General features: G+C 43.4%; 2 protein-coding genes across 11 annotated transcripts in view; one reads left to right on the top strand and one right to left on the bottom strand.

The window, feature by feature from the left end:
* Nucleotides 1-2443, bottom strand: part of BTBD10 (BTB domain containing 10) — a 94742-nt gene extending 92299 nt beyond the window's left edge. For 2 of the 10 annotated variants that reach the window (XM_068114303.2, XM_078774066.1), the window contains exons 1-2: nucleotides 1427-1474; nucleotides 1207-1304 (exon numbers count right to left, since the gene is read on the bottom strand). The gene's annotated coding sequence lies outside the window, so the exon portion shown is untranslated. Of the gene's footprint in view, nucleotides 1-1206; nucleotides 1475-1543; nucleotides 1617-2075; nucleotides 2169-2350 lie in introns of those variants that run through there. The other 8 variants (XM_078774040.1, XM_068114312.2, XM_078774071.1 and 5 more) reach the window with 8 other exon arrangements.
* A 182-nt stretch (nucleotides 2444-2625) lies between these two features.
* RABGGTB (Rab geranylgeranyltransferase subunit beta) lies at nucleotides 2626-19134 on the top strand. The gene is made up of 9 exons (XM_068114415.2): nucleotides 2626-2686; nucleotides 5214-5321; nucleotides 8798-8995; nucleotides 15553-15658; nucleotides 17329-17381; nucleotides 17512-17622; nucleotides 17823-17948; nucleotides 18241-18390; nucleotides 18491-19134. Exons 1-9 carry the CDS (start codon nucleotides 2684-2686, stop codon nucleotides 18629-18631), a joined length of 996 nt encoding a protein of 331 aa, XP_067970516.1. The 5' UTR covers nucleotides 2626-2683; the 3' UTR covers nucleotides 18632-19134.
* Nucleotides 19135-19338: the final 204 nt, after the last annotated feature.

Genomic DNA, 19338 nt, shown 5'->3' on the forward strand with positions numbered 1-19338 from the left:
AGAAACAATATCTGTCTCCTGCTCAATGAAGCCATGCATCAGCTGGATGTCTACAAGGGTTTGTACCTTTGCAGTGAGTAAAGGAAATCCACAATAGTTGCAACATTTGTACGTGTGCATCATGCCACTGTCAAGAGGAAGTGTAGAAAAGTTCAAAAGGTGTCGCACAAATAAGAACCAATATATGGACAGTTGCAAGTGGTTCTCGTAAAGACGTTGGGCAACGTGCACATGTTGGGCAATGTGCACATGTAGGGCAATGTGCACATGTAGGGTAGTGCGGTAATCTTCATCTTGATGAAGCAGAACTTATACGCAAGAAAGAAATTCAGGAGATGGGAGTGTGAGTGAGACAAGATGGGGAGAGAGAGGGAAGCACACAAGTACAACATTTGAGAGCAAGGACATCGGGAGATCTGTGGGAGGGAGATTTAAATACAATACTTGAATGAAAATTTTGGTTGATCATTTTGTTTGTATCAATAGAAACTGTAAAGTTGATGCTTGAAATTGAAGGATGAACATTGTGGAGATGTTACAAGTTATTTTCTTCTTAGTAAGTCTTTGATGGATGGTTTAAAGTCGATAGGTGGTGGCATATGCACTCTGAAAAAGTTGTCAGTATAGTAAATAAAATGATGCACAATTAAAGTGGGTGGTGGTTAATGTGCAGCCACCCGGCTGCTGGTTGCATCATTTTCAGTGGGCGCGTCTGCCGCTGATGTAATGCCTCTCTATAACGTTTTCTGGTACTCATTTCGCCGACCTCGGAAGGATGACAGGCTGAGTCAACCCCACCTGGTGTTAATTCAACATGATTCAAACTCAGGATCTAAGGATCCCAAACCCGCCACCCAAACCATTAGGCCAACACGAGGTGTACAATTAAAGTGCATGGTCGTGCACAATGCATAAGACTGAAGAGAGAAAATCCTGCCAAGATTGTAAGATCACAGAATGAGAGATCACAGAATGAGAGATCACAGAATGAGAGATCACAGAATGAGAGAATGAGAGACCACGATTTCATCGAAACACTAAAGTCCTGATTAACCAAAATTCCGGGCAAATCAAATAAGGTTCTCCGGTACTCATTCCGCTCTATCATTGCTGCAACTACCGTAGTCTCTTCAACGACTAATGTCGCTCACAGAATACCGTACAGAGACCTCGACGACTACAGCTTACACTTACACTTACACTTACAGTAAACGATGCGTATCCGGAGTAGGCCTGAGCATGCTTCAAACATTAAACAAGCTCGTTCCTCCAGACCACCGATCTTTTGGGATGACCCTTAGTCCCTGAAGAGAATGGAGAAGACCGTCGTCAAACGAGGAGAAAATGAACAGGCCAATCGTCGATGTCGAAGTACCAATAAATGTAACTCGGGGAAAAACTACTATATATTTAAGAAATACTGTACCACGATTCACCAGAAATACCGCCCCCAGTGGACCAACATTAATTGTGTTTGTTGTTGTTGTTGTTGTTATTTGAATAACTCAATCACCAAGTCCTACAATATGAAGGAACTACCTACCGATGAGAGTGCATTTGCTGATGACGCCACACGGTCGCCATATTGGAACTCCTTACACATGTTCATTTGTAAACAACGTGGAATTTTTTTTTAAGATTATGAAGTTTTTAAAGAAACTAAGTTTTAATTTCTTATAGAAATTTTTCACGTTGTGATGAGTATTAAGAGCAGGTTAAAAAAAAAAAAAAATTAACTGATCTTTCATTTTTTTTCATTTGACTTTTTCACGTTGTGGTGAGTACCAATATGGCGGCCGGTGCCTTAAGATTTTTTCATCAAACAGTGATCCAAGCACCTCATCCATGGAAGTATTTTGTTAGAATATAAAATCAAATTACACGAATATGAGATTTATGTCAATTATTATTGATGAAAGCGTCGACAAAAGCAATAAATCTTCGTGTCGAAATATTAAATATATGAAAGAAGGGAATTAAAGAGCCAGGAAATGAATCTCATTGCAAAATAGGTTACGTTACATCCAGCAGCGCCATTTTTGATCCAAATATAGTGTCAGTGACCACCAACGTACTGTCCCATACTCTCCGTTGTACGTCTGTGGGGCCGAAACACGGAGTTATAAATAGACACCTCCGTGGGCCGAAAGCCGAAACAGTTCCTGGGCAAGGGTTATAGTGGGTGGTTTTCCATTTCCTTCCCAGTAGTCAGTCCCCAGATGTTTTTGCTTTGTTCAACTCAGACTACCATGTTATTCGTCGGAGTGACCGTTCCCGGGCTGGATTAGCATTAAACTTAGAAAATGAGCAGGTATTGATGAGTATTCTAAAAAACAACAGGAGGACTTACCTGTGGCCGAGGAATCAGTGAATCCTTTCAACATGTCTTCTTTAAAGACGGGTTTCCTATTTTTATGGAACTCGCGCAATAAAATATATTTTTGGAACAAATTTTATTAGGCGGTGTAAACTCTCCGGCAATTTCTGGTGGAAAAAATATTAATACCACCCTAAAATTACAGCTTGATTTATTATACAACAGTGCAAAACCATTTTACTTAAAAATAAATTAAAAATACCCTCTCCTCCTCGAAAGAAAATAGAAATCGTATCCAACTCGCTCAAGAAGAAGAAGAGTTCGTACAACACGTGGGTCATTGAGCTGGCCGGTGTGGTTGTGAGTATGGTAGGTTGGTTGGGTCCTTTAAATTCACCTTTAGTATGGATCGTTCAAAATGTGTCAAACGATGGTAATTTTACTTCATGAATCGCGTCTCGATGCTAATTAATGTCGTTTGTATTTGCATCCTTGTTATGAAGGTTTGCGGAAATGATGCAGAAGAGGTGATCGGTGGATTATTCATTTAAAACGCAGGAATTATTAGAGAAGAGACAATGTAACAGTTCTAAAACTAAAAGGCGGTACTTTCTGTTTGTGGAAGTAGGTGCCGTGATCGTTAGCATGTTTCAGGATACATCACATGCTCACTGAGAATAAATTTGGTGTTGCCGGAGATGGAAGTGTAGAATCGGATCACCATGACCATGCATGACCATGCCATCGCCATGTCATCCTCCAACCTGCATTATTGCAATTCTGTGGGAGCGAAACCATTCCTGTCTAATACAAACGAGGAGAGATTACGATCTGAGCATTCATGTTTTAATCGAATAAAGTGTGTGTGTATGTGTGTATGTGTGTGTGTGTGTGTGTGTGACTGTGTGCGTGCGTGCGTGCGTGCGTGCGTGCGCTTTGAGAGCTGGTAGGTCTCTGTTCCATCTCCTGAAACCCACCCACATGTGGAGATATCAGCCAACAACAACTTACATGCACAAACTCGTACATATAGTATACACCCATGTGTGTATACACACACACGAAGATGGATACTTTACTGTGAGACCTGGGAGGGCTCCGTTCCACCTTCTGAAACCTTCATATGGAGATGACCAACGACACACACACACACACACACACACACACACACACACACACACACACACACACACACACACACACACACACACACACACACGTAGGGTCTGCCCACCTTTATCAAAAATAGTGACAGACAGTTTTGATAGACAAAAAGGAATATTTATTCGTACGCACGGACATAATGTGCTTGTCCGCATGGGCAACCAGACCTCTAACTTCTATTCTTTCTGAATTTTAATTTATACTCAAAGTGTCTATGAGAAAGGAAGGCAAAAGCAAAGACTGCAGCATGAGATCAGAGCACAAGAATGCAGATATGAGAACCCTTGGCTAAATATTTTACACAAGGTAAATCGAGCCACAGATAAAACAGGTTTTTTTCCCAACTCTAACGCAGAGACACAGTTCTGCTCGGCAACTGTGACGTGGCTTTATGCCAAAGGTGCTCAAATAATCATATTTCCTTTAACTTCGTGTGACTACCCCACGTGATGCAAGGACCCAGCATGCTTTGCGACCATCGGTGCCATTGATTGGTCCAGAGATGACAATTATTCGTTTTTACTCCGACACAAACACACGGACATACTGACGAGACAAACACTTAACATATCCTCTGAGCTTGTTGGAAGTCCCGTCGCTACCCGGCATACTCTGGGTACCAGCGATGTCATAACAATGGCACTGCTTTTCTCACCGCACTCAGGGAATGAATTGCCCCCAAAATAGGTATTTGCTTTCTTCTCAGAAACTACCTCTTCCTCCCTCCCACCAAAATAGGTATTTGTGTTGTTTGTTTGGTTAAAGTCTCATGATTACGTTAGTATGATTCTACATGCTGCCCTGGCTCCTCGCAACCATTGAAATTGGTTTAAAATATTCTGATACTGTTTAAAATACCTTTAGTCGGTGTAGTATTCTGCTTTTTTCTACCAAGTGAGCGCCCATGGGTATTTCACCTATTTTTAACTCAACTAGACTATGTCCAGCTGAGTTTTTGTCGACACCCAGTGTCCGTCGTCTGTCTCTGTCTGTCTGTCTGTCTGTTTGTCATCTGTAAACAATTTGACGTCTACGCTCTAAAAGTAGCAAATATTGATAAAATTTGATGAAACTTGTTATGCAGCATCTTTAAGACATAAACTAGTTTGGGATTGCAGTTAGGCGTTGCACGCCCAAAAATGAGTGCGACAGGGCGGCCATATTGAAAAATCAATTTTTGTCATATTTTTAGCACATATAAACTATATAGTTTGTGGTTCTATTATGCATATTCTAACCATATTGATATAGACCAGTTGCGTTCAGGTTCCCTGGAACCTCTAGTTTTTTCATTATTATTCTATGGCAGTAGGAACCTTTGAGAATGAAGAGTGACACACGGACGGATAGAAGCTTCTCCTTTCAGTAATAGAGGAGCATTTTCATAGACTTTGCTGTCTCAGATGGTGTTTTTGATTATTCAGATCAAGTTGCTTGGATTTTCTTCTTTCTGTTGTTGACTCTCCTCATTTTACTTGTCTTGATTCAATAAATAACTGTTTTTAGACGTATTCCTCATGTAATTTTACCTTTGCATGGTCTTTCCTTGATTTTGAATATCTGGTACAATGTGAGACGATACTCGAGGAAAAGATTTCTAAATGTACAGATATTCATATATCTTACCAACGAAAGCCCCATCCAACCCATTGCATTTCAGCTGCTGGTTGATCATAAACAGATTATTTATTTTGTGACCATCAATTATACAAATGAGTTGTTTGTTTTGTAGGGAGCACCGCTGAATGATGTCCACATAAAAACTGATGCACCATCAACTTTATTCCTGGACAAGCATGCTGACTACATCGCGTCATATAGTGCCAAGAAAGATGACTATGTGCGTATCAACCCCTATCATGTCCACCAAAGAAATATTTTTTATACACATGGCTCTGTCATTAAAAAATTTAATGAAATCGTGTTATCTCTTACCAAAGGTGGGCGGAGGTTATGTTTTCACCCTGTCTGTTTGTTTTGTCTGTGAGCAGGATGTATCAAAGTCGACAGATTAGGATGGATTAGGTGCACATGTTGCGTGTATGACGAGGACAAATTTATTAGATTTTAGTGAAGATCCGGATCCGGATACTATAATTTTAAAGTGATTCTTCACCATTGAGAGATAAGGTCAAAATGATATACGGTATAGCACGATATCTCAAAAAGTTAGGACCGGATTAGTACGGAACGTAGCGGACAGGTTGGGTGTGTGACAAGGACAAACTTATTCGATTTTGGTGAAGATCTGGATCTGGATTTAAAGTGATTTTTCACCATTGAGAGATGGGGTCAAAACGACATATAGCATGATATTTCAATAAGTTGTAGATGGATTAAGACAACACTTGGTGGATAAATTGGGTAGGTGACAAGGACAGGCCGATTAGATTTTGGTTAAAGTCTGGATGCAGATGACATTTTTTCTGGATGATTTTCTGGATTTTCTGGATTTTCTGGATGATGAGTCTGGATGATTTTTCGGGTGACATAGTCACAATTTCGGTCTTCGAGGCCGGCCGATAGGCACAGTGTGACCGGAAGGGACGAGGTTCTCCTGACCACGTGGCCCTCGACTTGGTGGGGTTTGTCCGCACAATGTGGGCGCTTTCAGGTTAACTTTAGCCAGGGAGCGTTTGGGCGCCCCGGTCTGATACTGCCGCCCACGCGCAGAACAACTTGTGAGTGCACGTGGGTCCCGGCGGTCCCACTGGCCTAGCGCTACCATGTTTAGACAGCGAACTCCGTCCCCGGGCACCGGCACCTACTCCCGGAAGTTTGAGAGATCAGCAGTGCCGGGCACGGTAGGACACCCGCGGAGCCCCGGCGGACCAGGGACGCGCGAGCCTACGCGTTAGCGTGCTACGGCGGAATCAACGGCTTCGGCCACGGCCGGGCCGATACTCGGCCCGGTCGCCCGGAAATGAACTGGTTCGACGCCCGCGCTAGAGAGGTCGCGGGTGACTGAGATGTAGTAACAAATAATTAATTAATTTGAGACGTCCGATTTCTAGTGTTTGGAAATTTGGAAGAGCTTGACCCTAGACTTTCCCTTGCGAGGGCAAGGAGGAACTTAACACTTGACACTTAAGCTTAGTTTGAAGTACACCCTGCCAGCGCTCACGGTGGGACGGCAGGGCAACCAGAAGGGACGAGGTTCTCCTGACCACGTGGCCCTCGATCTGGGAAGCGAGAGGCGTTCCATTAGTGGACGCGCCCCTCAGATCTGGCCTATCAGTGAGATACAAAACATAAACCGTTCAGCCTATCAGACGCATGCACTCGACCGAGTGCCATTGTAGTTACCTCCGCCACTGAATAAATTGAGTTTTAGAAGCATTAAACTTGATCTGATTACATTTGCTCCACTGGAAAATCTTGTCAAATTCCTAATTTAAAGCAGTGGCTGTGACGAAACGAGATGTAGATCGAGTGAGGGAAGATGTGGCAGATGGGAAAAAGATGGAGGAATGTAATGTCGAGTCATCAGCAAACGAGTGCATTTGATTATTTGTAGAAGAAAGAAAGTCATTGATAAAAAAGAAGGAATTGTGTTGGAGACAGGACGGAACCCTGAGGGAAGACTCTGCTGTTGATAGGGATGGAGGGAGATGTTGAACCACCAACAATTACAGAGATAGGAGCGGTCGGAGAAAAAGTTTGATATGAGAGAGCAGAGTGAAGGAGGAAAGCCAAATGGGGTTAAGCTTGGATATCAGACCCCAATGCCAAACTTATCAGACTTATCTTGACATTGCCGCAAATTTGTTTTCTTAATGTAATGCTAAAATGGCTCAACCCAAAAGCCCCAACCCATAGTCTCAATACAAGTCTGTTCGACCATGCCTTTTGACAGGGCTCAGAAGAACCACTTGTCATGCACCGAGTCCGCTGGGTCTCATCAGTCCTTAATGTAAGCACAATCTCCTGTGGTGGCACTTAGTCACATATCGGTCTGAAACTGCTAATGTAAATGCCATACGTTTTATAGTGATGTGGGTGTTTAGAATTGTTTCTGGTCCTGTATAGCAAGTTAACCCTGTCTGTCCACTCTATGTTCATGGCTCGTGTAATTACAAGCAATATGAATTGCAATTGCAAATAATTGCAAATTGCAAATAATTACAAGCAATAATAATGTTGTAAGCAATATGAATATGAATAAGCATTAATCACATAGGTCAAACGACAGACAACACTATATGGCTCACCTCCTAACTTCGGAAGCGTACATCATAACATCAGTGACCCAAATCCATAGATTAAGGGAGTGGAATATTCGACTTTATCAAGGCTAGCCAGGCTGTGTTGGCGGACAAATCTAATGATAGGTTTTTTTCAATAAAATTCGATAAAAGCATGCTTAACACCATGGGAGACGAGGTAAAGCTGGAATTTCAGACATGAACTGTCTTGTTTCAATGAAGGATTAATGCCTGAAACTTCAGCTTTACTTTACTTACCATGGCAGTTAGCATACCTGTAGCAATCCTTGGAGTAAAGACCCTTTTATGAAATCTGAGAATTTCCTCTTGATGCTATTTCAATGTGTACATTACTCATAAGGAATTGAAAACTTTAAATGCGTTTAGGCAAACAATTCATAACGCATTAACTTTAACAGATGAATTGCAATGACTGACAGCCAATTGTGAACCAGACATGGCGGCTTCGAATATTTATTGTGGGGAAATCAATGAGGTTGTATTTGTTGCCTCGTCTCTGTATATGAAGATGCAAAATGATAATAATAAAAAATCGGAAAATATCATTTGTGGTGGATGAAGGGGACATGAAAATAACTACTGATATAATCAATATAACGCACATATGCAGCACCTGAATGTTGGTTGCATGATTTTATGGGGATGTGTCACTGATGCAGTAAACACCTCCTTCCCCTTAACACCCAAACGAGAAAGTAATTTAGAATCTGGCATTGGTTGCAGCACACATTGATCTTCTATTTACGAAATGTATGCAATTTTACTCCTGGTATCCACAAGCTAATGCTACAAAGGACAACTGGCTGAAAAGCCCTCTGAAGGGTAGAACACCCTACCTGAGAAGCACCAGGATGACAGTTTGTAGTTAAAAACTCAGACTAGACAGCCCAAAGACAAGTACACTACAATTTGCTGAGTGCACTCAATGCTGAGCAATTGGAGGCAAACTAAACTAGGGCTGTGATTGCACTCAAATGAGGCTTTGCAATAAGCCCTTAGCCTTGAAATCAAACTGACAGGAAGAAAATAGTAATAATGTGAATGCAGTAAGGAGAATAAATGAGTCAAAATAAATCTGTCTCTCATCCAGGAATACTGCATGACGGAGTATTTGCGGATGAGTGGTGTGTATTGGGGCCTCACCGCCATGGACCTCACGGGTTCTTTGACACGCATGGACCGGGAAAGCATTCTGGAGTTTATGCGGCACTGCCAACATGACTGTGGGGGTATTGGTGCCAGCCAAGGGCATGATCCACATCTGTTGTACACACTGAGTGCTGTGCAGGTAGGAAATTGTGACATTTATTGAAACGATGCATTCCTAAGTCCACAGCCAAACACACTTTAAGAAAGCCTATGCAAATAATTAAATATCAAGCTCATAGAATATAAATAACACCGAGCCGGCTTTGGATCCTAGGATCCTGTGTTCGAATACCAGTTGATCACTGAATTAACGCCAGGGGGGTTGACTCAGCCTGTCATCCTTCTGAGGTCGGCAAATTGAGTACCAGTTTACTGGTAATTCCCTGTGTGTCGCAATAGGTGACTAACAGGGTTGTCGACAGGAAGGGCATCCGACCATGGTTAACCCCCTTGCCCGCATTTCTTCTTCCACCATCTTTAGCCAAGTCTTTCTCGGCCTGCCCCGTCCTCTTCTTCCTTCTACATTCATTTACATCACTCTTCTCAACCAGTCACTTTCATCCTTCCTCAACACATGACCAAACCATCTCAACCTGTTCCTCTTCACAGCATCAATCACAGGCTCTATTCCCATCATCTTTCGCAATTCATCATTTGTCTTCCTCTCTCTCAACGATACTCCGCACATCCACCGAACCATTCGCATTTCCACCCTTTCCAGCCTTTGTTTCTGCTCTACGTTCATTACCCATGTCTCGCTCCCATAAATCATAACACTTCTCACACATGCAGCATACACCTTTCCCTTCAGCTTCAACGACACTCCCCTCCTCCTCAGCACGCCACTCAGTTCCCGAAACTTCTTCCATGCACAGAACAGATCACACAGGTTCATATACAAATTGCAAAATTTCACAAAATTTCTTTGTGTGGTTTTTTTTTTTTTTTTTTCCCATATGTTTATACAACCCTCTGATGGCAGGTTTAGCCAAGTCTTTCTCGGCCTGCCCCGTCCTCTTCTTTGTTTCTGCTCTACGTTCATTACCCATGTCTCGCATGGCACTCCTGAGGAGGAGGGAAGAGGACGGGGTGGTTCACACATATTGCAAAAATCAAATGTCTGAATCTGAGATGGCCCAATATCCAGATCTTTTCATAATATGATACTGATAGTCTACTAGTGTGCCAAATTTGGTGCTTTCTTCACAAAATGCACAAATGTTATGCTAAGTTGCCCCACTATCAGGAAGGGCATCCGGCCATAAAAACATTACCTCAAAAAAAGAGAACCATGACAATTACAACTACATATGGGCAGGGTACAGCCCGAAGTGGAGATCGGTTTCTGAGGTTTGGGACATGGAATGTAGGGACAAAGACAGAGAGATCAGGAGAAGTGGTGGAAGTATTGTTCAGAAGAAGAGTGGACATATGTTGTGTGCAAGAGACGAGATGGAAGGGAAGTGGTGTGAGAATGGTGAAGTGTAGGCAGGGACAGAAATACAAGTTTGTGTGGCAAGGGTGCCCGGAGGGCGTGAATGGTGTTGGTGTCCTGTTTTCTGAGGAGTTTGTAGACAGTGTGGTGAGTGTGACTCGAGTGAGTGATAGGTTGATGATGGTGAAAATGATGATTGGAAAGCTCTTGGTGAACGTCATCTCGGGATATGCTCCGCAGGTTGGTCGGAGCGATGAAGAGAAGGACAAGTTCTGGTGTGCGATAGAGAAGCTGATGGAAAACGTGAAAGATGAGGAAGTTGTTGTGGTAGGAGGTATGGATGGTTTTGAGGGAGTTCATGGGGGTTACGGATATGGTGTGAGAATTGGAGAAGGTGAAAGGATTTTGGAGTTTGCTGATGGAGCTAATTTGTTGATTTGTAATACTCAGTTCCAGAAAGAGGATAATAAGCTTGTTACATACACGTCAGGTGGGTCGACGACAACCGTTGACGATCTGATGGTGCATAGGCGAGATAGGGGGCACCTCCACGTAGACACAAAGGTGATCCCCGGGGAGGAGGCTGTTTCACAGCACCACTTGGTTGTCTGCGACATAAGGGTGAAAGGTGCGAGGAGAGCTCGGCGGGTGAAGTACCAACCGAGAATGAAGGTGTGGAGGTTGAAAGAGGTGACAGTAAGGGAGGCATTAAAAGAGAAGCTGAGTAGAGTAGAGGATGATGTGGTTGAGCTTGAAAGTGGTTGGATGTAAATGAAAGATAGGCTGTTGGGAGCCGTTGGTGAGGTATGTGGATGGACAAAAGGACCACCGAGGCACTCGGAAACATGGTGGTGGGATGATGAAGTTGGAAAGAGGATTGATGAGAAGAGGAAGAAGTTCAAGGAGGGGCAGAAGGCGAAGGGTACGAGAGCAGAAAAAGCAGAGCATGAAAGTTATAAGGCTGCCAAGAAGGCTGCAAAGAAAGAGGTAGCAAAGGCGCAGGAGGCATGTCGGAAAATGTTCGGAGAACGCTTGGATTCGGAAGAGGGTCAGATAGCGGTATTCAGGATTGCAAAGCAGATAGTGAAAGAGAGGTGTGATGTGATGGGAGTGAGTTGCTTGAAGGATGAAGTGGGACAAATCGTTGTGGACCCAGATGGAATTAAAGGAAGATGGAAAAGATATATGGAAATGCTGTTGAATACAGAGAATGAATGGGATGGCAACATCGAGAGTAACCCAGTTTTAGGACCGGCAGAGAAGATAACTGAGAAGGAAGTTGAGGAAGCGATAAAAGCAATGAAGAATAGAAAAGCAGGAGGGCCGACGGGAGTTGTGGGAGATATGTTGAAGGCAGCGGGAAATTGCGGTGTGAAGAGAATGAGATCTGCAATCTGGTGGTGAAAGAAGGCCGCATTCCAGTGGATTGGGAACTGAGTACCCTCGTCCCTCTATACAAGGGGAAAGGTGACCTTCTGGAGTGTGGCTCGTACCGAGCGATAAAGTTATTGGAGCATGGAATGAAGGTATTGGAAAGGGTGTTGGAGAGGAGGATAAGGAAGAAGGTGAAGATCGACGAAATGCAGTTTGGATTTATGCCAGGAAGAGGAACGACAGACGCGCTCTTTATTGTGAGGCAGTTGCAGGAGAAGTACATGGAGAAGAGGAAGAAGTTGTTTCTTGGGTTTGTTGATCTGGAGAAAGCATTCGATATTGTTCCACGCGAAGTATTGACATGGGCTTTGAGGAAGTTAAGAGTGGAGGAATGGTTGATCAGAGTAGTGATGGCAATGTACAAAAGAGCGCGCACAGCTGTAAGGACGAAGGACGGGAACAGTGGTGAGTTTGAGGTGAAGGTGGGAGTGCATCCGGGGTCGGTACTAAGTCCACTACTATTTGTAGCTGTGATGGAGGTGCTGGCTCAGAACGTAAAGGAGGGTTTACCGTGGGAGTTGTTGTATGCAGATGATCTGGTGTTGATTGCGGAAAGTATGGATGGACTGAAGGAAAAGATGAACAAGTGGAAGGAATGTCTGGAGACAAAAGGTCTGAAGGTAAATATCGGAAAGACGAAGGTGATGGCAAGTGGTAAAGCATGTGGTGAGGTGGAAAGAACTGGGAAGTGGCCATGTGCTGTGTGCAGGAAGGGTGTCGGAGTGAACTCCATTCAATGTACAATGTGCGCTGAGTGGGTTCATCAAAAATGCAGTGGTCTGAGAGGGTCATTAACCAGTGTTGCAGCCACATTCAAATGTAAGGTGTGCGGTGGATGGTTCGGTGGATGTGCGGAGTATCGTTGAGAGAGAGGATGACAAATGATGAATTGCGAAAGATGATGGGAATAGAGCCTTGATTGATGCTGTGAAGAGGAACAGGTTGAGATGGTTTGGTCATGTGTTGAGGAAGGATGAAAGTGACTGGTTGAGAAGAGTGATGGAAATGAATGTAGAAGGAAGTAGAGGACGGGGAAGACCGAGAAAGACTTGGCTAAAGATGGTGGAAGAAGAAATGCGGGCAAGGGGTTTAACAAGGAGAGATGCAGAAAATAGGGCAAAATGGAGAAGATTGTCATGGGGACCGCAAGGCTAACCCCCGCTCCAGCAGGGAAAATGGCCTTAAAATGCATGTTGTTGTTGTTGTTAGTGGGGATAGAGATGAATCTCATAGGAAAGGCAGGATTGTGTAAATTAACATGGACCGTGTGACGCGAAGAAGAAGAACCTCGATGTTGCTAAGTAGGGAATCTGTATAGAATAAGATTGTATATGTGTGTCCATTTGAGGGGTGGAGCTATGCTAATTAAGTCGGGCTTAAGGATAAGCCCCAGTGTGTAATCGCCCTCCTGTGATTTCCCCTACATTTTATTTCATCCAAAAGGGCCGCCATTACAACAACAATTACAACAACAGGCATCGCACTGTCATGTCGACAGAGAACCGGGCATTTGCCGGTCGGCAAGTAAACCCCGCCCAGCCGAACATTACCGAATGGCAGCTGGACTCCGCCTTGATGACTCGTAACGGAGAAACCACGCCCCGTGCTTCGTGACTGGTTAAGGAGCCATGGGATGATGTAATGGGATGTCAGGATTGGTCGGGGAATGACATCAGCGAGGGCCAAGGGAGCTTGAGTCCCTCCTCCCTCTCCCTTGCTCTCTCGGTCCTGGCTGCGTGGCGATTTCATCGCTCTCAGGTTCTGGGCTTGGTCGCGGCCGGTGGCGCAATGTTGGCTTGTGTGCACTTGTGGAAAAAGACTGAGCAAGAGCGGTTCGGGGCAGTCGGCATCGCAAGGAAGAGAATCGGCGTGGGTGGTGGACTGGGTCCGCGTTTTGCTTCCCCGGGACAGCAGAGGGACTCGCAGGAGAACCGGCCGCGAGAAGTACCTCACGTTGGGACGTTAAGGAGTGCGACTCCGCATCAGTTTGTGCGCTTCCCGCACGGTGGTTTGGAGGCGACGAATGCAAAGCCCCTCGTTAAGACCAGAGTTAAGTCCCAGCCAGCAGAAACATTATTTATTTGTACTTTAGTTTTCCCCTTGTTTGTATACGAGTCTGAGTGGAGACGCCTGAATTAGGAATTTTAGTTTTTACCTCACCTTTCATTGTTATTTGCATTTATTTTCATTGAAGCATTTATTTGTCGAATATTACTTTTCTTGTATTGTGTATTTTGCTGTTCCGTCATCATGTTTCTGGGTTCGGGATAATCCCTGCCTTTGTTCCTGATCAGGTAAGACTTCAAACCTTCCCCCACGTGTCACTACTGCCAGGTTGGGTATACGCCTCGGAGTAAAGCTCATTTTGGCCATTAGTCAGCTCGGGGATCTTAATCCCCATCGACGTGACAATGTGTACGGCAATATGTATAACAAAAGTAATACTTTTTCAATTTCCTAATTTATTTTATATGATTAAAGGTAACTGTGATATTGAATTGACTTTCACAGAAAATTTATTTATTATCTACATTCTACCTATATTGTGCATTTCTAACTTCCCACAAATATTTAATCGGGAATAGCACCACAAAAGTGAAAACAACCCAAACTTTTGCACAGTACTGTGCTGAATGGTTATGCGGAATGGTTTTCTGTTGCCTTCCCAGCAGTCAGGGCAGGAATTTTTTGGGGTGCCAGAGATAACTCGCTTACTCTTCGCAAAAGACACCATTGGATCTTTAATGACCTCTTACTCTGATGAAGAGTTAATGCCCAAAACATCAGCTTCTCCTTGCTTCTCATGGTGGTTAGCATACGTCCTGTTGATTTGGTACCTGCGCCACCAAAGGTGGATGGAGGTCAAAAGGTTGTGGACGAGTTATGAAAAAACTCGGTGGATGAGTTGGGTTGGTGACAAGAACATGTTGGTTTGATTTGGTTCAGGTCTGGATCCAGATGCGGCCCATCAGTGGGATACAAAACGTAAACTGTTCAGCCCGGTGGAGGTATGCACCCTACTGAGTGCCGTTCTAGTTTTAAATGTATACATACTCGTACCTGCCTCCAAGGTGCAGGTCATCTTAATTGTGCATTTCTTCATATAAGGATATAAAGTTGTGAAAATTTATTTGGTGATTTACTAATTTTTGAGTTTTGAATTTCCTTTTTTTGTAGTTCCCCTATAAACACAGCTGGGCTGGCAGGATAGCGAAGAGGTATGCGCACTCAACTCAGGGCTGTCTACCCTGGGTTCAAATCTCAGCCCAGCTATAAATTCTCATCCTGTTTTTTTGCATGAAGGGCAATACATCAATGTGTGCGCTGTCCATTGGAAGGATTTTAAGCCGGAAGACCCATGTGATAGCTTGGTTGGGGAGTGTCGTCAAAGATCCCAAAGGTGTCTTTCAGAGGAGGCGCATTATTGCCGGAACCCTGAACAAATTGCAAAATCCTGCCACCTTTAGTCGAGTCTCCTGTGATGGAGTGGCAGTGTCCAGGATTGTTTCAAACCTAGAAACGTTTCTCAAATTGTCACGATACACTTGAGCTCAAAAGGGTGTATATGTTTCAAAAAACCAATTAGATGCAGTTGCCTTTCTTGTTCCAGAGTCCCCACCGTTTGGGCCTTACTTTGAGAAATTGAGGTGAGGTGGGGGAACTAGGTTGAAGGTGTTCTGATCTTAAGTCGCTCAAGTGAAATATGTTCTTGGTATTATGCCTTTTATTGAATGAGCTGCCATCTTTTCAACATTACGATAATATAGGATCTGCAAATTTTCTAATCTACAACAATGGTTCCATTCAAACTATCGCCACCACCGCAGATCCTCACATTGTTTGACAGCCTTAACACCATCGACCTGGAAAAAGTGGTGGAATACATAAGAAGCCTTCAACAGAAAGATGGATCCTTTGCTGGAGACAAATGGGGTTAGACATTTTTAACTTCTGTCTTTGTTTATAAAATTCTCACAATTAGTATACTAAGATTTTAAGCTGTAATCGCTGCCAAAGGCTATGAAGTATTGACTCAGAGGGGTTATTACTAATATAAATTAGATATTTATGTATTTAATTTTTAATTATTTTGTAAAATTAATGTAAAAAAATAATTCCACTTTGACATTGTGGAGTACTTACTACATGTTGATTAGTGACAAAAAAAATCTCAATTTAATCCATTTTAAATTCCGGCTTTAACACAACAAAATGTGAAAAAAGTCAAGAGTGTGAATACTTTATGACGGCACTGTAGGTATATAGATAAGAGTGAGGTGTGTGTGTGTGTGTGCAGCCTTTTCTTTGATTTCTATACAATTCCATAACCCCTGAGATAATCTTCAGCAAATTTTGCATCCGTGTTGGGGGTCCCCAGGTTAGTTCATTGGCACAACTGCCGCCTCTCCCCACCCTCCGCCCCTCCCCGAGAAGATGTGGTTCCCTATAAGTGGCCCACAATAGTGGGAGGGAGTGGGTGTTTCTTGCGATATTAAAATAAGACGTGCGCTTGCAAACGCGCACAGCCTTTTCTTTGATTTCCATGCAATTCCATACCCCTGGGCCAATTGCCCAGAAATTTGCTGTCCGACATTATTTTCGCATGTGGAAGGTCATTGTCACAATGAAAAAAAACTTTCAATTCCTATCAAATCAAAATGAAAGATAAATAAAACATGAAATAACTATAACGGCACTTTGTAGAGAGCATACTTCCGCCAAGCTGAAACGTTTTCGTTTTGTATTCCACTGATAAGTCGGATCTGGATCTGAACCAAAATTAAATCCGCTTGTTCTTGTCACTTAACCAACTCATCCACATAGTTTTGTCATTAGTTGTCCACAACGTTTTGAAACATCATGCTATATATATATCGTTTTTGCCATATCACTCAATGGTGAAAAATCACTTTAAAAAAAAATCTTTAAATCCACTCCAGACTTCAAACAAGGAAATGAGGCCATTTGGCCCAACACTGCCGTGGTGCACCCCCGTGTTAATGTTTTGCTCTCCCAGCTTTAAACATCAACCTTCTTGATGGTTTACTGAATATGAAGTAATCCGATCTTGATCTGTGACCCAACTTGTGCAGTATATAAGAGCAAGATGGTGTGTGTGTGTGTGTGTGTGTGTGTGTGTGTGTGTGTGTGTGTGTGTGTGTGTGTGTGTGTGTGTGTGTGTGTGTGTGTGTGTGTGTGTGTGCGTGCGTGCGCGTCCACGCAAGCACACGTGTTATATAACATACACATAACTGATGCACATTTCACGAATGCAGCAGTTCTGACTAATAAACCAGGTCACAATGTAAATAACAAACAAAAGGGTTCATTTCTTCACATTTGACTTCACATAAGCTTCAAAATATGAGTCACTTGCACGTATTTTTTTTGTTTGAGATATCAATATGGAAAGCCTGCCAGCAGTTAAAATTCAAGTCAAACAAGTTATTAACGAGCTTTCTCCAAATAGTGGAGGAATTGCAGGGACTGTGGCTGGTGGATTATTTGTTTAAAAGAAGACCATAACCACTGTTCTTGTCATTCATGGCAGTAATCTTGCAAAGGTGAAATGCGCATTGACAGGCCTACCTTTTGTGTTGCAGGTGAAGTGGACACTCGCTTTTCTTTCTGTGCTGCAGCCACACTTGCCTTGTTGGTATGCAGGCGCTGAATAACAACTTGGCTTTGGAAGATCCCAATTTATATTATGTGATTAATGCAAACCTTCTCACTTTGAGGTAAAACCAAAGCACTGGGTTAACATTTCCCACATTTCTGTGACGTAGGGAAGGTTGGACGCCATTAGTATGGAAGAGGCTGTGACCTTTGTTCTCTCATGCATGAACTTTGATGGGGGTTTTGGCTGCCGGCCTGGTTCAGAATCGCATGCGGGACAGGTAGGATGTATAGCGTCATCCATTAATTGCTCATTTTTGGAGTTGACCTTTTCTGGGTTGTATATCTTGAAGTCGGTAACCTTTCCATATTCACCAGAATGAAATGGTCGAGGCAACTCTTAAGGATGATTGAAATACCATTTTAAAATTGTATGTCACAATCCATATTAACCTTTTTTGATGGGCCACTTCCCATGTAGGTGTACTGCTGCGTTGGCTTTCTCTCCATTGTTGGACGGCTCCATCTTGTCAATGCCGACTTGCTCGGGTGGTGGCTTTGTGAGCGTCAGTTGCCATCAGGAGGGCTCAATGGACGACCAGAAAAGGTGTGAAAATACACCATTTTGCATGTTCTTTTTGCCCATATTTACTTCTGTTCTTTCCTGTCGTTGTATTTTTATTCCAGTTGTGTCTCTCTCTCTCTTTCTCCCTCTCTTTCTCCCTCTCTTTCTCCCTCTCTTTCTCCCTCTCTCTCTCTCCCCCCCTCTCCCTCTCCCTCTCTTTCTCCCTCCCCCCTCCCTCCCTCCCTCCTTCCCTCCGTTATCCTATTTTTCTATTCCTTAATACACTCACTTTCCCTCAATCCATCCGTGGCATCTTCCTTCTCCCCCACATCAGCTGCCAGATGTTTGCTACTCTTGGTGGGTTCTGGCCTCTCTACGTATGCTTGGGAGGCTTTGCTGGATTGACAGCAAACGACTGCGCGCGTTTATTCTGGCGTGCCAGGATGAGGAAACGGGAGGATTTGCAGATCGCCCTGGAGATGTGGTAGGTGCAGTTGATTGCATTAGGAACAAGACTGACACGGAATAAGATTTCCTTTCCTTATCTGCACATTTACTCTTACCTTTCGAAACCTTGCTTGCAGGTGGATCTGTTTCACACCCTTTTTGGCTTGGCTGGCCTTTCGCTGCTGGGGGAAACACAGCTCAAGCCTGTGAACCCCGTGCTATGTCTACCCGAAGAAACATTACAGCGGCTGGGGCTGCACCTTCAATTGCTTAACTAAGTCAAAATCTGTCTTGCGTTTTTGGAACACTGCTCCGTCACTCACCTTAATTTTATTGTGGAAATGTCTCAAAGGCTCATCTACATATTGTGTATGCAAAAAATTGTGGAAGTATCAAATCCCCACAACATACATGTGTAAATGGCCCTTAAGCTCCTGTCGTGTTCAAAGAAGAGGTTAAATGCTTTGAATGTCTTCTATGGCTGATGTCACATGACATGGTACTTTTGCTTAAAATGGCATTCATATATTTGGCTTTTTAACCAAACTCCACCAACCACAGGATAAATGGAAGCCAAACAATTTGAAGATTAATCTTTTGTACAGAATATGTGATACCACTTCACAAAACTGCCTCGAAAGTCAGAAGTGATGGTGCAGGGTGCTGCCTGCTGCTGTAAAACAGAACCTAGTTTCCTATCAAATCTGTGAAACAGGCCTTCAAACGCTGTTATCAGGTTTAGGAATAAAGGTCCTCGTGATCCTTTCAGGATGCCGCCTGATATCCTAGTGATCCATTGTGATTATTGACAACTCTCTTCTGTTAGATAGGCCACGTTTGGTTTTGTTTCTATGTTGGCACACACCCTTAGTCTAATTGGTAGCTTTGGATTGCATTGGGTCTGTGAATCTGTTCACTGCCGTTACCTGTAAAGTAACACTGCCTTGGCACAACTATCGATTATAACCTGCGAGCAGGGGATGCC

The sequence above is a fragment of the Myxine glutinosa genome, chromosome 1 (genome assembly GCF_964187855.1).
Source record: "Myxine glutinosa chromosome 1, kmMyxGlut1.1, whole genome shotgun sequence".
Taxonomy (NCBI): domain Eukaryota; kingdom Metazoa; phylum Chordata; class Myxini; order Myxiniformes; family Myxinidae; genus Myxine; species Myxine glutinosa.

Bases quoted from the DNA above. Each gene is read 5' to 3' on its own strand.
- RABGGTB (XM_068114415.2), top strand. The intron at 5,322-8,797 runs GTGCGTATCAAC...TCTCTCATCCAG, and splicing joins GTGCCAAGAAAGATGACTAT to GAATACTGCATGACGGAGTA. The intron at 17,382-17,511 runs GTATGCAGGCGC...TCTGTGACGTAG, and splicing joins CAGCCACACTTGCCTTGTTG to GGAAGGTTGGACGCCATTAG.